General features: G+C 42.8%; 1 protein-coding gene across 1 annotated transcript; it reads right to left on the bottom strand.

The window, feature by feature from the left end:
- Positions 1 to 13,221: 13,221 nt before the first annotated feature.
- Positions 13,222 to 14,402, bottom strand: LOC141631235 (uncharacterized). Its single transcript, XM_074443935.1, has 3 exons — positions 13,854 to 14,402; positions 13,673 to 13,765; positions 13,222 to 13,570 (listed from the first exon to the last, which is right to left on the bottom strand). The coding sequence occupies exons 1-3, from the start codon at positions 14,307 to 14,309 to the stop codon at positions 13,433 to 13,435; spliced, it is 687 nt and encodes a 228-aa protein (XP_074300036.1). The 5' UTR covers positions 14,310 to 14,402; the 3' UTR covers positions 13,222 to 13,432.
- Positions 14,403 to 26,892: the final 12,490 nt, after the last annotated feature.

Here is a 26,892-nt window from a genome sequence, read left to right as displayed (position 1 = left end):
AGAATCACTTTATTATTACTAACCGTTCTACTTCACTTTTTAAATAAAATACATATACATATATATCATAATTAAAATGTCGTCGTCTTCATCATTCGCAGTAGCACCTCCTCTGCAATTGGTAACCCGCTATATCAACCCGATTACGTGCATAATTCACAATCTCCCAATCATACGCGATGCTGCTGAGAAGGCAACTTCTAAGTCGCTTAACCCATTGAGGGACATCCTCATTGAGAATGAGTTTTCAATTGTTAACGCAATCCACCCGGCTTGGAATTTATGGTCGTGGGTTTTTTGGATATGCTCTGATCGAGTTTCGAGGGGATGGTCTTGACGATTTTCGCCAAGCAAAACAACTCGCTGCAAGGTATGCATCACGTGACCATCTGTAGACACCTCGTTTCTGCACCCCTCGCAAACCACCCGGTGATGATTGGGCCGCATGCTTGATACGCGGAACGATTAGTGACAGTTCGTAAGATTATCGTCAAGTGATTGCTCAAAAATTAATGTCAACCTCTTAGTTGTCATCTACGTGCCGATACGGTCGTTTTGACAGTAATTAGAGTACATTCGGAGTCCGGGTCAAAAACCGTCTCCATTTTCTGATAGCTGTAAAATCCCGAGTCAGAATGTTCTGGAATATTCCGGATATTTCTATTCCATATTTCTCAAATTTTATCTTTTGGCAAATAATATCCCGTAATATTCAAAAGATAATCGAATTAAATCCGTCCTACCATAACTTAAACACGGAAATCTTTCTTAAACAGGAGGAAACCTCCACGGGAATAGACGCAAGCAGTCTCTTTGCGCCTCTTCCAAGAGACGCAGTGGCTGCTGCGCCTCTTCCCAGGCCCTTCTTTGCATGATTTACGTATCTTTTTTATATCTTTCCGAGATTCACTTCCAAAGAGTCTCCGAAACCCTATTCCTTCACGTGATTAGTATAAATAGGAGCCTTTGTTCCTCATATTTCTCACGCGAGTGTCCGCCCTTCTCTTCTCCCTTTGCATTCTAGACTTCGTTCTTACTAATTGGCGCCTACGTGCTTGAACCTTCGACCACGTAAGCTCGGATCTTTCCGGGTACCAGCCTCTCCGTTGCATGACCGACCAATTTGACCACTACACTCAATCAATCTAATTAATCAACTTATCAATCGTTTTCCTCTCACGAGGGCATTCTTTCCTTGCATTCGCGTCGAGCATCACTAATCGATCTTCTTAGTCCATCTCGTTCCGTCAACATGTAAGTCTGAGGGTGTAATAATTCTCTTTATTTATTGTTATTTATTTTATTGTAATCACCGTTGTAAGATTTATGTCGAAAGCACCTCATTAAAACCGATTTCTAAAACCGTCTTTAAAACCTTTTTGCGGATTTCCGGTGAGATGACGATCGAGAAAAGACGCAGCAATCGCTGCGCCTCTTCAAAGGAGCGCAAAGATCTCGCCGCCTCTTTGTGAGGCCGCCGCAGCTCTCGCTTCTTTTCTTCTTCCTCCGTCCTCTGCAATTCGTATCAAATTTATTTGTTTTGTTTGTTCGTCTGTTAATTCTCCGTCATAAAATCATAATAATTAGCATGTATATTGTATCATATATTTTCATCATCCATTCACATGTTTAATTCATCTAATCCAACTTAAATCCCAAATAATTCATATTTGCGGGTTTTCGTCATTAAGTTCAATTCGAGTTTTAGGGATTCAATTCGTTCGTATTGGGTTTCTGGGATTCATTGTTGATATATTTTTATCATGTTCATTGTTAATCCGCCATCAATTCATCATGTTTAGTTAATTATTCGCTTGTTTAATCCTTCATTAACATCGACCCTTCACATATATAATCCGTCTTAATCGTGTTTGCTATTTTATGACCTTAAATCATATGTAAATAATCAGAAATCACTTTCATCCGACTAAGTAATCTAAATCAATCCATTAATTCACCAATAAACGTTAACAATTGCGGTTTTGGCTTCACAGACCCGAGTTCGTCCTTGGAAGACGCAAAGAATCGGCTGCGCCTCTTCCAAAGGGCGCGATGTCTCTTTGCTTTGTTCCAGGGACGACTTCTGTCCCTGAACTCCTCTTCTGCCTTGACCTAGTTTGTTTAGTCTATGTATTAATTAACTAATATTCGTATTATCACCTGGCTTCTGTTCGTTAATTTGTTTTATTTATTTCTTTTATTCTTTTGTTCTTTTTCTCAAATTATCCGTTTTGTTGGTATTTTCGACATAAATCGCCTATCTCAATGTAATTTATGTATTTTCCTTTATTATAATTATTGTATCCCTTTTATTGTTTGTATGTTTTCACATGTAATCAACATTAAATCCTACTTCGACCCAATTGTTTGCCTAATTAATTGTTCACCGACTTAGTTAATTCTTCACATGCTAGGATTAATCTATTGGATGTTGCATTGCATGCATATAGCCGACGATATATCAAGTACGAATAAACTCCCTAATCATTAGTAGAGGCCGCTATCGAGGCGGGCGGGATTAGGTGTTCGATCAAAAGAGCTTCCTAATACGTACCCTCACCCCTTACTCCAGATCTCCGTGAGCACCCGTGTTCATTGGCATCCACGAGAGTCATTCTAGACATAGAATGCTAAGGGTAACGATTGCTTAGTGTTCATGTCACTACTTTGTGTCTTGACATGACACGAGGTATTCGAACGGTTCCAATTTCCCATAAAAAATTGGTGGCGACTCCATACAAAATGCAAACGCTTGTTTTCGAGCCCCTTCACTCACCAAGCGCCCCCGTGGGCGGCCCGCTGTCCACAGTTTGGCGACTCCGCTGGGGATATACACTTACGTGTAGCTAGGGTGAAACTCGAACAAGGTTAGGGAATAATTTGTACAAGACAATTGTCGGTTTTCATAACTCGGTCTTCCTAGACCGTTTTATTCGGCCTTCCTAGGCCCAACCCAACCTATTCGACCAATCGTCCCGTCTAAACGGTCCTAATTCCTATTTGGGCCTAAAGATGGATAGCGATTGACGTCATCCATACCATGATGCTTACTCTTGTTTGTATCAAGGGCCTTCACTACTTGAGGAAATGGACTAGGAATCGGCCTTACTCTTGTTTGGCACGAGCCTCTCCACAAACTTCGGGTTTGATGGTTCGGTATGGCAACCCACCCTTTAAACCAAAACCCTTCTAAAAGCACTCAGCATCCCGTTATAATGCTTGTATAAATGTGTAAAACTCTACATGATCACCATTTCTAAACAAAACCATGACGAATTTTCAAAAAATCAAAACCCGTTTTCAATCAAGAATTTCGAAAATAGGGCCTTCAATTAGCGCAAAAATCCAGTCAAAACTCATCCGTTTGTCGTGTCAAAATTCGGGCCATAAGCCCATTTCAAAGCCTCACTTCGAGTCCACTCCTACAACTACACTACAGTTGGCTAGGACCCACATTTTCAAAGACCTTGTCTTTCTTCAAAACTCACTCAACACAAGTGGCACACATCCACTTCACGAGTCAAAATTTTCCTCTTTTAGCAAATGTGATAGAATGGTCGATCGTGTTTTGATTCGTCGCCGGTCTCTTATCCAGTTTCCAAGATGCCTGGGTCAAGTGATGATACGAACCTCCAGCAAATTCAAGAGAATAGTAATCAAATCCTAGCTGCTGCTGCCCAAATGCAAATTACCCAGAACCAAACCTATGACCGCCTCGAGCTCATCGAAGGCCGCATCTTTGATGTAGAGGGAAGGCTACCTCCCCCTAAAGGTGAAGTACTAGGTTTTTCCGATGACGAGTCCAAAGATGAGAATCCTCTCATGGGGACAACTGCAGCTGAGAAAAGACTCCAATACCTAGAGGAGCAATTGATGTACCTTAAGGGGGATGACATTTACAGGGAGAACAATCGTAAGTATGAAGCCGTCAATTCCAAATTGCCCACTAACTTTAGCATGACGGATATCCCTAAGTTCAAGGGACATGAGAACCCTTTGAACCATATCCGTGCCTTCAAGGATTACATGTCTATCAAAGGCATCAAACCCGAGATGTTCTTAAGGATCTTTCCTTCATCTCTCGACACCATCCCAAAGCAATGGTTCTACACTTTAGATCACAAAAAGGTCGCTACTTGGGAGGACGCCGCGATCGAGTTCTCGAAACAATACGCGGATAATGCCGAGATCCAAGTCAACATGCGCACTCTAGAGGTTCTTACCCAAAATGACAAAGAAGGATTCACCGACTTCCTAAGTAGGTGGAGGAAGACTAGTACTCAACTAGTAGAACGTCCAGATGAGGCCACTCTTGTGGAGAAGTTCGTGGACAATCTCAAGCCCATATATGCCAACCATTTGAGATATCAAAACATCAAGACTTTCAAAGATTTAACCGTGTTAGGGACACGGATTGAAGATGACATCCGCAAAGGACTCTTGTCCAAAACGGTGGGTCGAGGATATCAAGGGTCCACAAGTCGTTCATACGGCTCTACTAGCAAGACCGACGAAGTTAACCTTCTCGAACCATCCAAGAAAACTAGCCCACCAAGGAAGTTCACAAACCTTGGGGATACATACTCCAATGCTCTAAAAAGGCTAGTGAAGCAAGGCAAACTCCAACCCATTGGACCTACTCCCGAGCCCGAAAGGAAGTCCAAATTCTGGGACGAAAATTCCTACTGTGAATACCATAGGGGTAAGGGGCACGACACCGAAAAATGCTATAAGTTGAAACACGTGCTTCAAGATATGATCGAAGATGGTCGACTTCCAATTCCACCAGGAGGTAAGCCTAATAACACTCAGAATCCTCTTGGAGTCCTAGTGATTACAAGTGACGAATCTACCTTAGATTGCTCACATCTCATTTCTCCCACCGAAAATGAAATTCACGCAATTGAGAAAGAAAGACTCTACTCTACCATCTCCCCTACCATCTCCGACTTCATCGCCTGGGCAAGGAGTGTAGATAGACAAGTGTGGGAATTAGAAAGCATGGTAATGATCTTACGCGATCCCAATGCAACATCTAAAGAACGCGTACCATTGATCTTCTCTCAAAATACTACTATGCAAGAAGTCATCACCATGGTCGATAAGCTAGTTGATCAAATCATACAACTAGAAAGGGACATCATGAAGATGAAAGAACTAGCCACAATTAAGGGGGTTTGGGCCGATGACGATGAAGACGAATACCTCATTGAAAACTCTTTGGTAAAAGAGATAGTCCAAAATGGCGAAGACCAAGATGTGGATCACCTAACTCGCTCGGGCCGTCCATACCAAAGTACTACTCAAAGCAGTCCAACCAATGTCATCACACCAAATGACAACGAAGACGACCCCACTGATCATTTGCTCAAGCAATTACAAAAAACCAAGGCTGATCTTTCGGTCTGGCAATTAGTGGCAAGCTCATTTCCACACCGCCAAGCTTTACTGCAAGCTTTGGCCAAATTGAATGTGGCACATAACTCTACTCCTGAAGATGTAGTCAACTTGGTCTTCCAAGAATCCCCGAAACTAAGTAACCCCGTTACTTTCTCGGACGAAGATTTGCCACCTTTTGGCGCTAGTCACAACCTTGCTCTATACATCACCATCATCTGTCTAAAGAAAAATGTGCCAATGACCTTGGTAGATGATGGCTCCGCGGTCAACGTCATACCCCTCAAAACGGCATATAAACTGGGCATGAAAGAGTCGGATTGGACCCCTACAAGTCAAGGTGTACGCGCATATGACGGTACGCGACGAAAAGTGGTTGGACTTGTTAGCCTAACCATAGCTACGGGACCGATCGAACGAAAGGTCAACTTCCAAATAGTGGACATCGAAGCTTCATTCAACATACTTCTGGGAAGGCCTTGGATTCATGCTTCCAAAGCAGTAACATCCACCCTTCACCAAAAGATCAAGATCCCACTCAATGGCAAAGTTGTGACAATCACTTCGTCGCCTATCAAGGCAATAATCGAAAAACAATCAAGCAATCAAGTCCTTGCAGATCCCATATACGAACTTGGGGCTTCCAAAGTGTAAGTGTCATAGAAAGCGAGTTGGCACCTTTGTACTACAATCCCTACTCCAACTTGGTGGTCAACCACATTCTCAAAAACCAGGGATACTTCCCTGGAATGCCTTTGAACCCGGTTCGGAAAACACCTTCGCGCCATACAAGAAAGGCAACTCATCGAGAATACCACTTGGACTAGGGTACAAACCCACAACGGAAGAAGTTCTCGAAATGCTCGCCCAAGTCCAAAACCGCAAGTATGTAGGAGTCCAAATGAGGCCATATCTCCCTACCCTCAATGGATACTTCGTTCAAGAAGGAAGTTCGGAACTCTTTCATGGATTTCCCGAACCTTGGCATTACCTCGAAAAGAAGTTAGCCGGAATCGAGATCTTTCACGATTGCTACTTCATCCCTCCAGAAACGGTTCCTACCGTCAAAACCCGTCAAGCACCTTGCTTAGACGAACAAGCTGTTAGCCTCCTGTTTGGAGAGGATCGATTTGTTAGGGCCGCGCAGGATGAGATCATTACTACGATACTTCAAGACGATCGCTTCAACCCCACCGCTTTAATCACAGAAATCGACACCAAGCGGCGAAAAGGTGGAGAAAATCAATCAAATGGACCAACAATCAAGGAAGACTCTTCAAGCTCACCACTTTGGAGAAGGAGAAATGTTCAAAGAAGAACCGGAAGACGACGAATTCGAATCGAGTCGGAGTCGGAGTCGAGTCGAGTCTAGAGAAGTAATTAGAGAGTCTACTCCCCCGTCATCCCCACTCCCCTCGTTTCTCCTAGCTTATTTTCGAGTAGTCACAGTAGTTCGGGAAATGCCCCAATTACTGTCCCTTTGCCGCCACTATCCTTGGATCAGTTGGCTTCTTTGTTTCAACTTTACTCAAATCTTAATATGAATAAATCAGGTTCTGCTTACTCTTTGTGTTATCTTGAGTGCAATTCTGTTTATGATGATACTGAGGATGACCAAAATCCAGACTTGACCGAAATACCTCCCTACGTAGCCAAAGAAATACTACAAGAAAGGGAAGGGGGACCTGTAATTGAGGACACCGAACCCATCAACGTGGGGACTGAACTAGAACCCAAAGAACTTAGGATAGGGACTACCTTGAGCTCAACCGAAAGAACCGATTTCATAGACCTCCTAAATGAATTCAAAGACGTTTTCGCTTGGTCCTACAAAGACATGCCAGGGATCGACAGGGATATCGCCGAACATAGGATTCCAATTAAGCCAGGTTTCAAACCTGTGAAACAGAAGCTTCGACGAATGAGAACAGAGTGGGCTCTGAAGATTAAGGAAGAAGTTGACAAACAATTCAAAGCCGGGTTCATCAAAGTTTCCGAGTATTCTGACTGGGTAGCTAACATAGTACCCGTACCCAAAAAGGATGGGAGAATCCGAGTTTGTGTTGACTTTAGAGATTTGAACAAAGCAAGCCCGAAAGATGACTTTCCTCTACCTCACATCGACATATTGGTAGACAATCTGCGCAGACCATGCACTACTATCCTTCATGGATGGATATGCGGGTTACAACCAAATCAAAATGGCCATGGAAGACATGCATAAGACCGCGTTCGTCACCCAATGGGGAACCTATTGCTATACAGTAATGCCGTTCGGATTGATCAACGCCGGAGCTACATACCAACGCACCGCAACTACACTCCTACATGACATGATGCATAAAGAAGTCGAGGTATACGTAGACGACATGATTGTCAAATCCAAGGAAAGAGAGGGACATATCGCGAACCTTCGCAAGTTCTTCGCAAGGCTACGGAAGTACAATATGAGACTCAACCCTCAAAAGTGCACATTCGGGGTGACATCTGGCAAACTCCTAGGATACGTCGTTAGCCAACGAGGTATAGAAATAGATCCCTCAAAAATCAAAGCTCTGATTGAAATGCCACAACCTCAAACAGAAAAAGAAGTCAGAGGATTCCTGGGAAAAGTGCAATACATAAGTCGATTCATATCGAAACTCACGATGATTTGCGAGCCTATCTTCAAGAAACTCAAGAAAACGGACCACACCATGTGGGACGACGACTGTCAAAAGGCATTCGACAGAATCAAGGAGATATTGGCTAAACCACCAGTGCTCATGCCACCACAACGAGATCAACCTCTTGGTTTGTATCTCACAATAACTGAAACTGCCATGGGTGCCATGCTAGCTCAAACTGTAGGAAGCGAAGAAAGAGCTATTTACTATCTAAGTAAGAAGTTCTTGGAATACGAGTGCAAATACTCACAACTCGAAAAGACATGCCTCGCTCTTGTGTGGGCAACAAAAAAGCTACGTCATTACATGCTTAGCTACTCCGTCAAAATATTCTCCAAAATGGATCCAGTCAAATACCTCTTCGAGAAACCCGTTCTCAACGGACGTCTGGCAAGATGGACCATGATGCTCTCCGAATTTGACCTCAAATATGTGCCACTGAAAGTAATAAAGGGACGCGCCGTCGCTGAATTCTTCGCAGAAAATCCCATCAACGACGCACAAACCATAGATACTTGGTCATTTCCCGACGAGGATATACTTCAAACAGATGCAGACTCCTGGGACCTATACTTTGATGGAGCATCAAACCTAAGAGGATTTGGGATAGGAGTGTTGCTCATTTCTCCTGAAGGTGAGCATACACCGATCGTTGTCAAACTCGACTTCGAGGTGACAAACAACGCCGCAGAGTATGAGGCTTGTTTAATTGGACTACAAGCGGCAGTAAGCTTAGGCATCAAAAACCTCCGAGTGCATGGAGATTCATCACTGATCATTAACCAAGTTACGGGATCCTGGAAAATCCGAAGTGAAAGCCTAGCACCCTATCAGGCTAGGATAGACCAAGTCGCTCAATTCTTTGATCACGTAACCTACTTACACCTACCTCGAGAAGAAAATCAATTTGCAGACGCTCTTGCGAAACTTGCATCTTTGATAAACATGCCAGATTACATGATGGAAATGCCTTTGTGTATCGAACGACGGTCGGAGCCGGCTTATGTCCATCAAATTACCAATGAAGAAGAAATCGCGCAGGAACCCTGGTTCCAAGCAATCCTAAACTTCAAGCTTAACGGTACCTATCCGCCAGATATGGACAAGAGGGGACAACGAGCTATACGCCTACTAGCTTCACAATACGTCCTCATGCAAGGAGAGTTATACAAAAGAACACCTCTTGGTGTAGTCCTGCGTTGCCTTGATCATTCACAGGCACGAAAGGTGATGGAAGAAGTCCACGATGGAGAGTGCGGTCCTCATATGAGTGGACCTATGATGGCAAAGAAAATCACACGTCTAGGGTACTATTGGACCACAATGGAATCCGATTGCATCAAATATGTGAGGCACTGCCACAATTGCCAAATCTTCGGGAATGTACAACATGTCCCTCCTTCGTTGCTCTATACGATGACATCTCCTTGGCCATTCTCCGCGTGGGGAATCGACATAATTGGGAAAATAACCCCAGCAGGAACAGGAGGTCACTGTTTCATCCTAGTAGCAATTGACTACTTCACCAAGTGGGTAGAAGCGGCTTCCTACACCGCTCTCACGGCCAAAAATGTAGCCAAATTCATACAAAATAACATCATCTGCCGATATGGTTGCCCACATGAGATCATCAGCGATAATGGGTCCCACTTCCAAGCCGAAACCGAGCAATTGCTAGCCAAGTACAAGATCAAGCATCATCACTCATCGCCTTATAGACCACAGACTAACGGCGCGGTAGAAGCGGCTAACAAGAATGTCGTCACAATCCTCAAGAAAATGACTGACAATTACAGAGATTGGCCAAGCAAAGTACCCTTCGCTTTGTGGGGGTATCGAACATCCGTCAGGACGCCCACTGGGGCTACTCCTTTCTATTTGACTTACGGCATGGAGGCCGTACAACCAGTCGAGCTAGAAATACCATCCTTGCGTATTCTACTCGAAAGTCAAATCCCTGAAGCCGATTGGAAGAGGGATAGGTATGAAGAACTCATCCTCCTGGATGAACGTAGGCTACGTGCCTTACATAATGTCCAAACGTATCAAGCACGTATCAAACGAGCTTTCAACAAAAGGGTTAGGCCAAGAAACATCAAAGAAGGAGATTTAGTTCTCAAATCGGTTAGAGCTCTCTTACCTGTCGACCCGAGAGGGAAATTCAAACCTAATTGGGCCGGGCCATATCTAGTCAAATCCATACTCCCAGGGGGTGCGGTTAGAATCACAGACCTGGATGGAAATGAGTTTTCAAACCCCACAAATCTCGACCAACTGAAACGGTACTATGCCTAGGATAGAACAGAAACGCGCCTCGCGTAAGCCTACGTGTCGCTCTTGCGGCACTAAATAAACGGCCCCTGGCCTATTTGAATGTCACTATGCTCTTGCATCTGGGCAAACTTGTCATCCTCATGTCATCAAACAAACTAAATTCGCACCTCCCGAGTAAGCAAAAGCTCATGCTTATTTTCTATGTTCATTACAAGCTCTTGCTCCGAACAATTATTCTTTTACATTTACTCGAACTACGCGCAAGGGTTTGATTTCGCTTTTTTTAAGTGAATACGTAGGCAATCCTTCACGGGATTCAACCCACCATTTTATTTAAAATGTAAATAGAAGGACATTTGCATTGCATTTGAAATTCGACAAGAATAATTAAAGAAAATAACCACGGTTTCATAACCATTTAACTTTTTATTTCATTCAATTTCTAGTAATAATAATACGGCAAATAATAAAAAAATATAGATAGGCTAGGATTCTAAAAATCCCCCCTTTTATTACAACAATAATAATAATAATCAAATAATAAATAAAGACTTGGGCTATTCCTCCATCTTTCCCTTGCCCTTGTCGTTCTTGTCATATTTCTTGTCGCGGCCTCGAGCCGGGCGCTCTTGCACCACTTCAGACCTAATCACCAACGGTCTTTCTCGAGGCCTGACCCTTCCGTTCTTGCCAACCACCACCTCTGCGACAGGAGTAGTCTTCGATTTCTTCGAAGGATGAATGACCTGAAAGCCGGCTTCTTCTTCTCCTTCGGTCAGATGCTTCTCTTTCTCTTTCTCTCCTTCGCGCACCTTGTAATCAACGGGCTCGCGCTTCCTCAGTCTTTCACGCTCTTCCGAAGTTGCAGCCTTCCTCCACCTCAGATAAGAATCCGACACCCACAAAGCATTGGAGGAGAAACTCAGGAACCACATGTTTCTTTGGGCCCACTTTATAGCCCACTCTCTTCGGCTCTCGGTAGTCAACGCCATAGCGATCTGGGGGACGGTGTCAAGCCTAGGGATCATCTGCTTCAACCCAACTTGCCTCATCAATCTCTCCGGGAAGATGCATACCATAAACTCCAATCCAGGGATGCGCACGGACCTAGTGGGATCTAAAGAAGACACTCCGGTGTGACGACTTGAGGTGCCACCATGGTACAACCCACCGATCAAAGGGCCGTCATCGACCTTGACTTGTTCTTCCGATGTCCCAGAGACCGGGTGCGATCCACCATGTACAACCTCGTCCTCATCGAAATCATACGGGCATGATAGGAAAGTGCATGAACTGGGGGCTCGAGCAATCGGAGCCGTTCCATAAGCCAAACCTACCAAAACAGGTATTAGACACCCAAAAAACGAAAAAAAAAAAAAAAAAAAAAAAAAAAAAAAAAAAAAAAAAAAAAAAAAAAAAAAAAAAAAAAAAAAAAAAGACAAAAAAAAAAAAAAAAAAAAAAAAAAAAAAAAGAAAAGAGAAAAAGGTGTCTTTTACCTGTAAGATGACGGGACTCCCCAAGAATGGAAAATCGCGATTGGATTTCCTATTATCCAAACCCAAGATGATCTCCCCTAAGCATAGACAAGCTGGGCTCCTGCGCAGCTCCATTTGCTCAACAAGACCCAATAGACGAGGATCACCTCTCAAATCTTCATCAACATGTCCCTGGAAGACATAAACATGAAGCAAACAGAAGCCAAATGCTCTCCTCCTAGCAACATAAGAGACAGTAGGGTCGGCCCTGTTGATGAATCGGTCTATAAAATCCAGCATCCGCACGCCTTTCGGGGTAACAAGACGATCTACCTCGAGCCTAGTAAGTCCAAGCAAGTCTCTAAACTTGCTCTTATACCCTTGTGAAGTGGAGGGGATGGCGGGTAAATGTTCGGGTCCCACCCGCCAATGGCGACAATTTCCTGGAAAGGACAAATATCACCTCCTGGAAAGGCGAATACATGATAATTTGGATCCCAATAATCAAGGCAAGCGTCTAAGAACGGTTTCACTACCTTGATAAGTTTCAAACTCAATAAAGATCCAAGATTATAAGCACCCATGTCGTGCTTTTCCGTGTTCGAAAACTCATTAGTCCATTCCTTCAAGCGAACCTCCAAAGTATTCATAATGATAATTTTCTCTTGAAAATTTATTTTTAGGAGTTTTAGGAGAAGCGACGAAGAAAAGACGGAAGAATTATATGATTCAAAGCTTCGGCAGCGCTTTCTATTTATACTAATTTGTTGTTTCCAAAATCCGTCGAACAAACCCCTCTCGGGAACAGGCGCGGCACTGCTGCGCCTCTTCAAAGGGACGCGACTCATGCTGCGCCCTCCTCCCAAGCTTACTCCTGTGATTTCCGCGTTTGGATCTTTCCTAATTCTATAACGCGCGTAATTTCCTATTCCTATGGGATTTTATTTTGGTAAACTACGGACGTTTACCATGTTTTGGAATTTCGCGGGCACGCATTTCGAGGCAACGTTGACATTCTCGCCATTTTATCACATTTGTGCATTTAATTGTCCATTTAATTCTTTTTTATTATTCAAACATTTATATACTTATTTCATTTTCTTAATTTCTTTTTCTACATTTTCTAAACTTATAAATTTCTTTTTTTTTTTTTTTTTTTTTTTCGGGGGTAACCCTCCCTACCGTCCGGTCATTTCCGGTCATTTCCGGTCATTTCCGGCAAAATTTTTGCATTTTTGCGTTCCTTTTGAGTCTCATTGTGCGCTAATTAAAGGCCTTATGTGTATATAAAATGTATGAATCACATGATTTTCTATGTAAATTTCGGCGGCATAACGGCATAAAAACCGTTATCTACCGGAAACTGTTCAAGAACTAACTGCGGTACAAACAAACAACCCGGCAAAAGAAAGGCACTCGAGGCCATCATGTATACAACAAAAAGCAAATGTACGAGCAAGCGGGGGCTCGCGCCCAACAAAGTACAAATGTACAAGCAAACTGGGGGCTTCGCCCCAAACAAGTCAAGAAGACCAAGTAAACTGGGGGCTTGCGCCCCAAACCGAGTCCAAAAAAAATGTTTCGAAATCAGATGTACGAATCTACAAAACTGACACAAGCTACTGCTGGGCACCCTCCAACTCAGCAACCCTCGCCATAAGAGCGGCGATCTCGGCATCCCGAAACTCGAGCTCCCTCGACAAGCGAGCCGTCTCCTCCCGGGCCTGGGCCAACTCTCGCCCTGACTCGCCGTCACCCTGCAAACAGCAACGAATTGGCTCATGTCAATCAACTCAAATTGGGAAACCCAAAAAAATCAAAAAAAAGGAAGATCGAAAAATGGGTATAAAGGTTCATACCTGACGACCTCGACCGCCGACGAGTGCCTCAATGGCCGTAGCTCGTAGCCGGTTGGCCACCCTCCATAGTGCCACGAACCGGGATGGCGCGACCTGCATTTCAAAAGGAAACTCTCAACAAATTAAAATAAATTCAATCAAACGTGTTCTTACGCGAAAACCATGCAAAATGGGAGCTCACCCTCCGAATCAGATGCTGCCAGTCATCTAGGCCAGCATCCGTCACAGCTACGTCAAAATCACGCAGCTCGGAGATCGTCGTCCTCCCAGTAGCGTCAGTGTACTCGAGGGTCTCGGGGTACTCTGGGGGCTCGATGCCCGCCGCCTCAACCTCCTGAAAAGACGAATAGCTCTCATCAATCGACGATCTGTCGTCGCAAGTCTCGAAAATCAAATCAATAAGAAAACAAAGGATGCTCACCACTACTGGCCAGTACGCCAACCTCCCGTAGAGGAACGCCGAGTAGTCCTCACCAGGCAGAAGGAGGTCGTCGCCACTGGCACCGGCCAAGTCTGCCTCCCTCTCAGCCTCGGAAGGCTCCCTGAACATCGTCCTAGGAGGATCAACGGGAACCGTCAACGCGCCCCGAGAGCACTGACGAGCCAAACGCTCGCCTAAGTACCATACCGGACCCATCGACGTCCACAGCAACAGCCGACTCAGGCTCCTAGGTCGAAGGACCTCAGCAACAAAAGGAGGCGCTCCAGCGTACTCCGCCCAAGGTCTGGGCACCCACTGTGACAATGTGAAGGCCAAGGTCATTTCTAGGATCAATTGAAAACAAAATATGAGAAGATGTGAATGAATACAAATGGGATACTCACGCTGCTCAGCTGAAGGGCGTTCACATCCCGCCGGTAGACGTTGTGAGAAGAACGCTTGCTCTTCATCCGGCACATGACCCAATCCCTCACCACGGGATAGGCCCTCTCCAACGGCTCCGTCCTCTTGGGCGCGAGGCCCGGAAAGTAGGAGTACACCCACGCCTGTAAAACGGAATGGTCAGTGACGATCTTTGATAAAGAAAGGAATTTATTTTGCTATCAAAGGGAAGGTTCATACCTCCAACAAAAGCCCAGGTCCGACAGCACCAGGAGAAGTCCCCTTCTCCATCAACTCTGGACGAACCATGGCCCTCATGAAGCGGATGAGGACCGCAAAACCAGCAGTGACCCAGTCCCAACGCCCTAGGGAGCTCAGGTCAGCAAGAAAGGGAAGAAGCTTCGTCGACAGCCTCTCACCCTTGTCTCCGAGGTAAATCGAAGACAAGAACCACCAAAGCCACAGACGAGCCCTCTCGCTCGGCACACAAGGAGGAGGAGCCATCTCCCTCCCATCGATCACCACCGATGCCGGGGTCTTCCCCGCAAAGTAATCTCGAACATAGGTACGGGTACCAAACCCGGACCGCAACAGCCTTCGGCGACGGGTTCCGGCCGATCAACCTCCTCGCCTCGGCCGAGTCCGCCCTCATGCCGACCTCCGGCCACACCATCTCCTCGATCCCCGCACGGGCACCGAAAATCATGCCGTAGTCCTCCAAGGTGACTCCCACCTCACCAAAAGGCGGGTGAAACGTGGAAGTCGTATCCCAAAATCGATCCAAGAAAGCGCGGACCAGGCTAAGGTTGGCCCGCAACTTCCTCTTCACGATATCCCTCCGGACTGAACCGGAGGACCGAACGCTCCACGCTCGATCATGGCCCTCTCCTCCTCCGACGCCCGCTCGTAGTGCTCCATCGCCGTCGTATACCCCGAGAACGACCGGATATTCCCGGCCTCCTATTATGATTCGAAATAAAGCTATCTTTAGTTTTGAAATAAATTTGAAAGAAATTTGAAAAAAGAAAGAGGATAAGTAATGAGTTAGGGAATTCCTATTTACCAAGCTCTTCACCGTCTGTAGGACGGGTGACCCTCTGCAGCCCACACAAGGTGCCTGCTCTCCCGTCTCGGCCACGCGGGAGCTCCTCTCGGTGACGACCCCTCGTCCGAGGTGGGCCCGTCGCGGAATCTCCTCCTCCTCGGCGACCTCCTCCTCGGGAACCTCGTCTGCAGCAGGCCATCACCGCGTCGGTGGCCTCGCTCCAAAGCCTCCTCAACCGCACTAGCGTCTACCTCCATGGGAGTCCTCCCGGGAAGTAGAAGCGGCATCACCTGCAACATTAAAGCAAGTTTAGGCCGCGTCACGTGACGACAAGCCCTTGTTAAGCGGTTTCGAGCCTCCGGAGCCCTGGAAGCTATCCTTCCTGGCCATCCTTGGCCATGTTCTCACCAATTCAATCGCTCATGTGACAAATTGGGTCAAGTCAAGTCAAAGTCAAAGTCTAGTTCCGAGTTCGAGTCGAAAATTCGGCAGCATTTCGCTATAATGACGATTATGCCCTAAAAGGTGTCCTGCAAAAGTCGTCACCAACCAAAATTCCGAGATGACAGGAAGTTTACCCATCACCCAAGGGTCCCAAATATCGAATTTCGTCACAAATGGGCAATCCTAAGGCCGTTTTGAAGCCATTTTCGATCTAGGCGTGAAACCGTCTCAAAATTCGCTCAAGGGCTCGAAACTCGATGAAAATTCAAAGTAAATACATGGTTATGTTCCTAACATTGCCTACTACTCATTTCTAGCATCTATTTGGCAAGACAAATCCATTTGGGGGAAAAGCCCCAAATTTTCGATCAATTGGGTCGAAAACCCTACTTATTAAACTCAAAATTCAACGAATATGGAAGATTAATGCAAGATTAAAGCACATACCTCGATTAGTCATATTTCAAGCAAGCTTTTGAATCCAACCTTGACGGAAATGGTGAAGATTTGAGAGAGAAATTGAAGGATTTGTGTTTGAAATAATGAAATGAAACCCTTCGACTTCGCGTTTTTACGCGGAATTCTTGAATTGGGAACAGACGCGGCGAGTCTTTGCGCCTCTTCCAAGAGACGCAGCTCTTGCTGCGCCTCTTCCTTTGTTTCCCTCCCGATGGATTTTCAAAAATCCGTTATGAGTTCGTTATTCGTGGGCCCATCTTTGGTGCGCCTCTTCCTCGATGACATTTTATCACTTTGGTCCGTTTCGACGATTTCCTTTCGTTCCGCCCCGCATTTTATCCAAAGTCGACAAAGATTTTCGCATATTGTCCGAGTTCGATTTATCCCGCACAGTGATTTTCGCGATATTGCTCAACCATTTTGTCTAGCGCGATGGTATTTTGCGATCTTGCTCGCTCGAGACTTTCTTTCGCGACGATTGAGATGTTCCTAGTCGTCAAATCATTTTACCGTGTGAGAGTATTTTGCGATCTTGCTCATTCAAGGTTTCCCATACGACGATCAAGATGTTCCTCGTCGTCGATATGTCCCCAACAAGAGTTCGCTTGAGACCGACGCAAGCGATTCAACTTCCAAGTTTCGCCGAATCGCTCAAGACCGACGCAAGCGTATTTTCCCCGCCAGCTTTCTACCGACGTCCTGCTGTTTTCAATATCTCTTATTCCCCGCGAAGTTATTAAATCTCGGGTATGGTCTCTTCTTATGGTGGCGGCGAGCTTCCTTACGTAGTCTAATGGACTTTAAACGACCCTCCCGATAGTCGACGGACTCTAAAATGTTCCCGACGACGGTCCTTGGCTCAGACCCCTTGAGCCGCCTCGCGTCGCCATAGTCGTCGGGTTGTAATCTTCGATTGACCTGATGGCTATACTTTGACTTTCGCCTTGTCCAAGCCTCGGTCAAAGTGGGGGCTCTGTAGACACCTCGTTTCCGCACCCCTCGCAAACCACCCGGTGATGATTGGGCCGCATGTTTGATACGCGGAACGATTAGTGACAATTCGTAAGATTATCGTCAAGTGATTGCTCAAAAATTAATGTCAACCTCTTAGTTGTCATCTACGTGCCGATACGGTCGTTTTGACAGGAATTAGAGTACATTCGGAGTCCGGGTCAAAAACCGTCTCCATTTTCGATAGTTTGTAAAATCCCGAGTCGAATGTTGGAATATTCCGGATATTTCTATTCCATATTTCTCAAATTTTATCTTTTGGCAAATAATATCCCGTAATATTCAAAAGATAATCGAATTAAATCCGTCCTACCATAACTTAAACACGGAAATCTTTCTTAAACAGGAGGAAACCTCCTGGGAATAGACGCAACAGTGTCTGCGCCTCTTCCAAGAGACGCAGTGGCTGCTGCGCCTCTTCCCAGGCCCTTCTTTGCATGATTTACGTATCTTTTTTATATCTTTCCGAGATTCACTTCCAAAGAGTCTCCGAAACCCTATTCCTTCACGTGATTAGTATAAATAGGAGCCTTTGTTCCTCATATTTCTCACGCGAGTGTCCGCCCTTCTCTTCTCCCTTTGCATTCTAGACTTCGTTCTTACTAATTGGCGCCTACGTGTTTGAACATTCGACCACGTAAGCTCGGATCTTTCCGGTACCAGCCTCTCCGTTGCATGACCGACCAATTTGACCACTACACTCAATCAATCTAATTAATCAACTTATCAATCGTTTTCCTCTCACGAGGGCATTCTTTCCTTGCATTCGCGTCGAGCATCACTAATCGATCTTCTTAGTCCATCTCGTTCCGTCAACATGTAAGTCTGAGGGTGTAATAATTCTCTTTATTTATTGTTATTTATTTTATTGTAATCACCGTTGTAAGATTTATGTCGAAAGCACCTCATTAAAACCGATTTCTAAAACCGTCTTTAAAACCTTTTTGCGGATTTCCGGTGAGACAGACATCGAGAAAAAGACGCAAAGAATCGCTGCGCCTCTTCAAAGGAGCGCAAAGATCTGCCGCGCCTCTTTGTGAGGGCTGCCAGCTTCTGCTTCTTTTCTTCTTCCTCCGTCCTCTGCAATTCGTATCAAATTTATTTGTTTTGTTTGTTCGTCTGTTAATTCTCCGTCATAAAATCATAATAATTAGCATGTATATTGTATCATATATTTTCATCATCCATTCACATGTTTAATTCATCTAATCCAACTTAAATCCCAAATAATTCATATTTGCGGGTTTTCGTCATTAAGTTCAATTCGAGTTTTAGGGATTCAATTCGTTCGTATTGGGTTTCTGGGATTCATTGTTGATATATTTTTATCATGTTCATTGTTAATCCGCCATCAATTCATCATGTTTAGTTAATTATTCGCTTGTTTAATCCTTCATTAACATCGACCCTTCACATATATAATCCGTCTTAATCGTGTTTGCTATTTTATGACCTTAAATCATATGTAAATAATCTGTAAATCACTTTCATCCGACTAAGTAATCTAAATCAATCCATTAATTCACCAATAAACGTTAACAATTGCGTTTTGGCTTCACACGACCCCGAGTTCGTCCTTGGAATGACGCAAAGAATCGGCTGCGCCTCTTCCAAAGGGCGCGATGTCTCTTCTTTGTTCCAGACGACTTCGTCCCTGAACTCCTCTTCTGCCTTGACCTAGTTTGTTTAGTCTATGTATTAATTAACTAATATTCGTATTATCACCTGGGCTTCGTTCGTTAATTTGTTTTATTTATTTCTTTTATTCTTTTGTTCTTTTTCTCAAATTATCCGTTTTGTTGGTATTTTCGACATAAATCGCCTATCTCAATGTAATTTATGTATTTTCCTTTATTATAATTATTGTATCCCTTTTATTGTTTGTATGTTTTCACATGTAATCAACATTAAATCCTACTTCGACCCAATTGTTTGCCTAATTAATTGTTCACCGACTTAGTTAATTCTTCACATGCTAGGATTAATCTATTGGATGTTGCATTGCATGCATATAGCCGACGATATATCAAGTACGAATAAACTCCCTAATCATTAGTAGAGGCCGCTATCAAGGCGGGCGGGATTAGGTGTTCGATCAAAAGAGCTTCCTAATACGTACCCTCACCCTTACTCCAGGATCTCCGTGAGCACCCGTGTTCATTGGCATCCACGAGAGTCATTCTAGACATAGAATGCTAAGGGTAACGATTGCTTAGTGTTCATGTCACTACTTTGTGTCTTGACATGACACGAGGTATTCGAACGGTTCCAATTTCCCATAAAAAATTGGTGGCGACTCCATACAAAATGCAAACGCTTGTTTTCGAGCCCCTTCACTCACCAAGCGCCCCCGTGGGCGGCCCGCTGTCCACACCATCAAAGGGGCAAAAGTGACTATTATGCCGACGACCCTAAGGATCATTATGTACATGCTAGATCTTACTTATGGGTTGCCACCGTTGAGGAAGCTCATCTGATGATAAGGTTCATATCGTACAGGTTTATTAATGTACCGAAATTATGGGAAGACGAAGAAGTTCCTCATTTTGATCACCGTCTTGATGCTGATGTAGTAAGATTGATTTATAATCAAGTTTATCCTCAGTACCCACCTCCTAGTCAAACTCTTGTTAGGTGTTTAATTAATTTACTTAGTTAGCTGTCTGTTTTCGTGATTTTTTTATTGTGTTTCCTTTTATTTCCATTGTACTTTTTTTGCGCCATTGTATGATATGCTCGTTTTAATATATTGTTCTACTCTTTATTACCTGCAAATGCTTATTAACATAGATTTTAAATAACTTGCGAACAGACAAATGAATGAAACAATAACATATAATATAATGACAACGGTAGTGCATAAGAACCGTGTTAGAATATAAACACCTCTAAAAATAAATGGAAATTGGAAGATATTAATAAGATAATTACAATGATTCTTATAAGAACCGTGTTAGATTATGCAATTGCTGAATACATATATTTTAAATAACCTTCTCTCTCTCTCTCTCTCTCTCTCTCTCTCTCTCTCTCTCTCTCTCTCTCTCTCTCTCTCTCTCTCTCTCTCTCTTATTACTCAAATTATGTCAAGTGGTAACTCTTTTTCTTCCTCTATTTCAATAGGGACATGTAATTGCTCAGTTCCGGCAGCATTGCAGACTTCTTGGACTTTGCAAAATCCAGGAAGAAAGTTTCTTACTTGCAAATTCTATAATCCCGAAACTAAACTGAGTGGATGCAATTACTTCAAGTGGGTTGATGAAGCAATGACTTAGTGGCTGAGGAAGGTTATAAATAGCTTATTGAATGAGAAAAAGAGCATGGATATCTAGATTACTCAAGGGAGAAGTATACTTCATCAACTTGAAGAATCGAAGCTGGGAAATGACAGTGAAATATTGAAGGCAAAAGAAGAATGCAATAAGTTAACCATGGATATTGTAGAACTCAAAAATAATGAGGCATGGCTTAAGTTAATTGTCAAATTTCTTCGTCTAATTGTTATTTACCTAGTTTATTATGTATAGTGGTAGTTTGTAGTCTTTATGTGTAAACTTGTAATCCTTTAAATTAATGGAAATAAGCAAGATTTTTTGAGAAACATATTGTAATTAGCTGGTATATACCAAATGATGTTTTATTTCTTAGCGGAAAAATCAAACACAATGAAATATAAAATAAAACGGTTATACCTAAACAGTTGTTCAGGACGTATACAGTTATAACGGTTCAGGCCGTTGATATGTATATTGATGCTTTATTTCTTGGCAGGAAGATCAAACAAAATGAAAATATTACAGACAACGGTTATGTGACACTCCCATACTCTAAGTGCCTTACCAGGACCACTCAGGTATAAAGATGTCACCATCTCGATTTCCCGAGGCAATGATAATCAAAAGACAATGAAGAAACAACATTTAAATAGCATAATGTTTAAGCGAGTAAATACAATCCAAAACCAACTGCCAAAATATGGTTAACATGATCTCAAACAACTGTAAACTATCAAAACTACAGCGGAAGACTCTATCATCTGATGGCGACACATCCCAGCTATCCCTTGTATCTCGACTCATACCTGCTCAACAACTGCTCACCATCCCCGAATGGATCACCACAGCTTTTAAAACAATTAAAATGGGTCAGTACTAATCACAAAATTTACATAACTCAACAATACAACACACAACACAGCTCAATCGTCACAGATATACTCCGAACTCCATCACCAACTTCACAATACTGACTACACACTAAAGTGTGTAGCCCAGCCAGAGTACCCATCGCAACAGGATACTCCTCGCCGCCAGTGGGGGACCGAAGCCGTTCTCACCTAAGCCCCACTCATCTCCATCGAGCGATAAACCCAAATCCATTAATGTGTACATCCCTTCTGTGGGGGTTCCACAGAAGACGAATAATGGGCGTGAAGTCACTCTCGCAAGTGACTCCACTCAGCCAGGGACGCACCCCGAAGAACACACACAAATACAATCACAACAATCAGCAACAACCAAATCCAACAACCGTCACAATAAGAATATGATACTTTACAACAATCACAATCAACAACAACCACATTATGTGACTAATACTGAGTAGGGAAACCCTACCTGGAATGCAATCACTATTCAGACTATCTAGCAGCTGTCTCAAAATCTTTCTTCTACGAACCCTTCTCCTATACACATATTCATACAATCACTACCACAACAATATAATTATAAAACCCCTAATTTACCCAATTAGGGTTTTAACCAAACTCAAAGAAACAACATAAAAACTATACAAGGATCTTACCCTCGCCACGACGAACTCAACGGTGTAAAGAACGTGACGATCCGACAACCTTAGTCCTTGGGATTTGATGGTAACGCGACGACGTAGACAACGTAACTTCTTTTCTCTTTTGAAAGGTTTTTATAAAAAGTACAAATGATGAAGAAAGTGACGGAAATCTTAATATATCTATCACGCGTTACTAACAAAACCCGACTAAAACAACCCGTAAAAGTAACTTACTCGATCGAGTGAGTAACTTACTCGATCGAGTGCCCCTTACTCGATCGAGTATGAGTGTCATACATACTCGATCGAGTACCCATCAGACAGGCTACTGTTTCGTATAAAAAAATACTTACTCGACAGAGTAAGCCCCACTCGATAGAGTACCCAAAGACTCGTAAAACCGTAGTATTACAGTCTTCCCTCCTTAAAAAGAACTTCGCCCCCGAAGTTCAACCCATACTAAAAAATAAACATACTAACTCGATCAAGACACAACAACGTAACTAAGAACTCAAAACAAAACTCCAGCCAAACATGAACTCGTAACACCAACTCCACTAACTATTCCTACCTCCACAACATGGCTCACAATATCGTATCAACTCCATTATATCTCTCTCAACACTAACTCCATACACTACCAACTACCATCCACAAACGCTGCTACCTCCGTAATATATCATCCACTAGCAAATCCAATATCAAGACACTCATAGACATCAAACGAAATGTTACATTCTACCACCCTTAAAAGGAACTTCGTCCTCGAAGTTTACTCACACTCATAACATCGTCTTCCAACTGTCAAAACTATCGAACTCATAAACATCATCATTCAACAGTCAAAATATTCTCGCACTCCTAGACATCACACTACTACAAGCACGGTCATGACCTTTAACAAAATCAACCACAACAGAAAACCATCCTTTATTCTCCATTAAGACTCAAACTTCCAAATATACTACAACATCTACAACCATCAAACTCTCTTTGCCGTATCCTACTGCTCTTAAGATAAATGTTACGTCCTCGTAACTCACTAATACTAAATCCTAGGTATATCTTCTCATTATCCTCATCACCACCCCATGTCAAAGATAACCACCTATAATCTAAACACTCGCCATACATATATCTTAGGCTCCCTTACTTAAATAATTCTCATACTTCAATTCACTCGTCACACCACCTAACCTATACCTCAAAATCTTTAGCTTAACCAAAACTTCAATTGTTCCCTATTACTGCCAAAACGACATAATCCTCTATACCTGCACCCATCTCCATACTCATAACTCACAATCCACAATTATTACATACACTCGCACTAGATCCTCAAGTTCTTTTCTTTCATTACCGCAAAACTCATACATAACTTAATATAACACTAATTCCCAACACCCTACACTCACTGTCCCAAAATCTGATTATGAACCACCTGCAGCATCCATATCAGTACAACACATGTTCCACAAATCACCTGCCATGACTATGTCTACCGATTCCTCATCTTAAAACAAGATCAAAATTACTATAACAACTTCTCACAACTGTGTCCCATCAACAAAATATTACTATGCCATGACAACAATGAAAACATACCCAACTGCCAAAATATGGCTTACATAATCTCAAACAACTGTCTAAAAACTATCAAAACTACAGCGGAAGACTCTATCATCTGATGGCGACACATCCCAGCTATCCCTTGTATCTCGACTCATACCTGCTCAACAACTGCTCACCATCCCCGAATGGATCACCACAGTTTTTAAAACAATTAAACGGGGTCAGTACTAATCACACAATTTACATAACTTAACAAAACAACACACAACACAGCTCAATCGTCACAGATATACTCCGAACTCCATCACCAACTCCACAATACTGACTACACACTAAAGTGTGTAGCCCTGCCAGAGTACCCATCGCAACAGGTTACTCCTCGCTGCCAGTAGGGGACCGCAGCCGTTCCCACCTAAGCCCCGCTCATCTCCATCGAGCGATAAACCCAAATCCATTAATGTGCACATCCCTTCTGTGGCGGGTTCCACAGAAGGCAAATAATGGGCGTGAAGCCACTTTCGCAAGTGACTCCACTCAGCCAGGGAAGCACCCCGAAGAACACAGACAAATACAATCACAACAATCAACAACAACCAAATCCAACAACCGTCACAATAAGAATATGATACTTTACAACAATCACAATCAACAACAACCACATTATGTGACTAATACTGAGTAGGGAAACCCTACCTGGAATGCAATCACTATTCAGACGATCTAGCAGCTGTCTCAAAATCTTTCTTCTACAAACCCTCCTCCTATACACATATTCATACAATCACTACCACAACAATATAATTATAAAACCTCTAATTTACCCAATTAGGGTTTTAACCAAATTCAAAGAAACAACATAAAAACTATACAAGGATCTTACCCTCGACACGACGAACTCAACGGTGTAAAGAACGTGACGATCCGACAACCTTCGCCCTTGGGATTTGATGGTAACGCGATGACGTAGACAACGTAACTTCTTTTCTCTTTTGAAAGTTTTTTATAAAAAGTACAAATGATGAAGAAAGTGACGGAAAGCTTAATATATCTATCACGCGTTACTAACAAAACCCGACTAAAACAACCCGTAAAAGTAACTTACTCGATCGAGTAAGTAACTTACTCGATCGAGTGCCCCTTACTCGATCGAGTGCCGTACATACTCGATCGAGTACTCATCAGACAGACTACTGTTTCGTAAAAAAACATACTTACTCGACAGAGTAAGCCCCACTCGATACAGTACCCAAAGACTCGTAAAATCTTGGTATTACAGGTTATTTCTAACCCGTTGTAGATAGTACTAATCAATTACGGTTTCAAACAAAACCATTTATATTAGAATGTTGTTACTTCCGCTATTTGGTGTTTAATGCAGGAATAATACATTTGTGGAGCAAAAGAATGAAATGTAGCACCACGGAGATGGCATGAAGGAATACACGAAGTAAGGCACGGAAATCTAGGAGAATAAATGAAAATAATTGAAGAAGACTAGACGAACAAAAGAGCTGAAGCAAGGAGTACTCGATCCAGTTGCCAAGTACTCGATCGAGTGGTCTGTACTCGATCGAGTCCCCTTATACTTGATCGAGTATACATCGTTCTGACGACTTTTCGCGCAAGTTTCCAATGTCGGTTTATGTTTATTATAAATACCCAATTCGTGCCATATTGTACTTTTACGTCTTATTATGCCGAGTTACGCCACTTTTACACTAAAAAATCTCTCAAAACCCTTAGACTAGTTTAGCTTACATTACTTTCGGATCTGGACTTTGTTCATCCTTAATTTGTGGGATTTATCTGTATGCATCCCTTTAATTTTAAGGACTATAACGAATTATAACATGATGAAACTAGTCATAAAATTAAATTGTATAAACAAGATCGTAAAGGATTAAGAAATAACCTTCGGTCCTAGCAAATTCGGCCTAAAAACAATATCGCAATGATATTCGCCTATTAGTTGCACCCAAGACGATATGAGAAATGCCCTTAACTTGTTGCTACAATCGATCCCCAAATTTCAGAAAAATAAATTAGGGTTTATCGTTTTTGTGTTTTTGATGAGAGGCAAGCAAATGGGAAAAATGAATTAGGTTAGAAAATCCTCTCCCTCACTCCCCTATAAACCGTGTATAGGAACGGATTAGGGTAGGATTTTCTTTTCTATTTTTCTCGGCCCATATCCGAAAATAAGATGATTATTTCTTCTTATTTTCGGTTATTCCAAAAATGTATAAAATGTGTAAATTGTCATCTAGTGAGGATCGAACTCATGACCTCTTGGTTTGAGTATCCTCACTATTACCACTATGACACATTCATCTTGTTGATATTAAATATAACCGATTACATTTAATTACGAATTAACAGATTAATTCGTCCAAGATAACATTACATACATTTAATTAAATATAACTTATTATATTCAATTTACGAATTGACAGTTAATTCGTCTCAACTAATATTATTTAATCTTCATTAAATAATTGTCTCATCAACACATTGACTAACTGTTTAGTCATATAAGGCATCAATGTGATCATATTTCTATAACCACATCTCTCAAACACATCCTATAGGTGTGACCTTTAGGGACCAGTTGATCACCGCCATCTGTATGATAATAACGTCAAACTTTCTAGCAAGCCAACCGTTATTAGGTAATCGTTAATCAACTCGATTAAAATACGAAGTATACCCTTGTGAACTCAGTAAGAAATTTACAAATGTTATCACACTAATTTGTGGAGGACACAAGCTCCAACAAACTCCCACTTGTCCTCACAAGTGTATGTGCGATAACCGATTCTCATATCCTAAAATTTCTCCCACTCAATGTAAAACAATTTGCAAATCCGTATTCACAAAGGTCGTATTTTACAAGCGATCATCATCAAGAGTGGTTTCCCCGACTAGAGAGTAACTTAACGATAAACGAATCAACATTCGAGCATGGTCATGCATTTCGATTAAACTCCTCGAGTGGCCCTGAGAAATAACTATACCCGATAAGGGTTGGATATTTTCCTCAACTCGAATCTTGCGGATGTAAGCACGATATGAAAT

The sequence above is a fragment of the Silene latifolia genome, chromosome 2 (genome assembly GCF_048544455.1).
Source record: "Silene latifolia isolate original U9 population chromosome 2, ASM4854445v1, whole genome shotgun sequence".
Taxonomy (NCBI): Eukaryota; Viridiplantae; Streptophyta; class Magnoliopsida; order Caryophyllales; family Caryophyllaceae; genus Silene; species Silene latifolia.
Note: the sequence above shows the minus strand (reverse complement) of the source record. Positions and strands in the feature narration are given on the sequence as shown.

What these genes read in the sequence shown, in the direction of transcription:
- LOC141631235 (XM_074443935.1), bottom strand. Translation starts at nt 14,309, where the DNA reads ATGGGTCCGGTATGGTACTTAGGCGAGCGTTTGGCTCGTCAGTGCTCT. An exon ending in GGCAGCATCTGATTCGGAGG is followed by an intron (nt 13,766 to 13,853) that starts GTGAGCTCCCAT and finishes TTTGAAATGCAG; the next exon opens with GTCGCGCCATCCCGGTTCGT. An exon ending in TCGGCGGTCGAGGTCGTCAG is followed by an intron (nt 13,571 to 13,672) that starts GTATGAACCTTT and finishes TGCTGTTTGCAG; the next exon opens with GGTGACGGCGAGTCAGGGCG.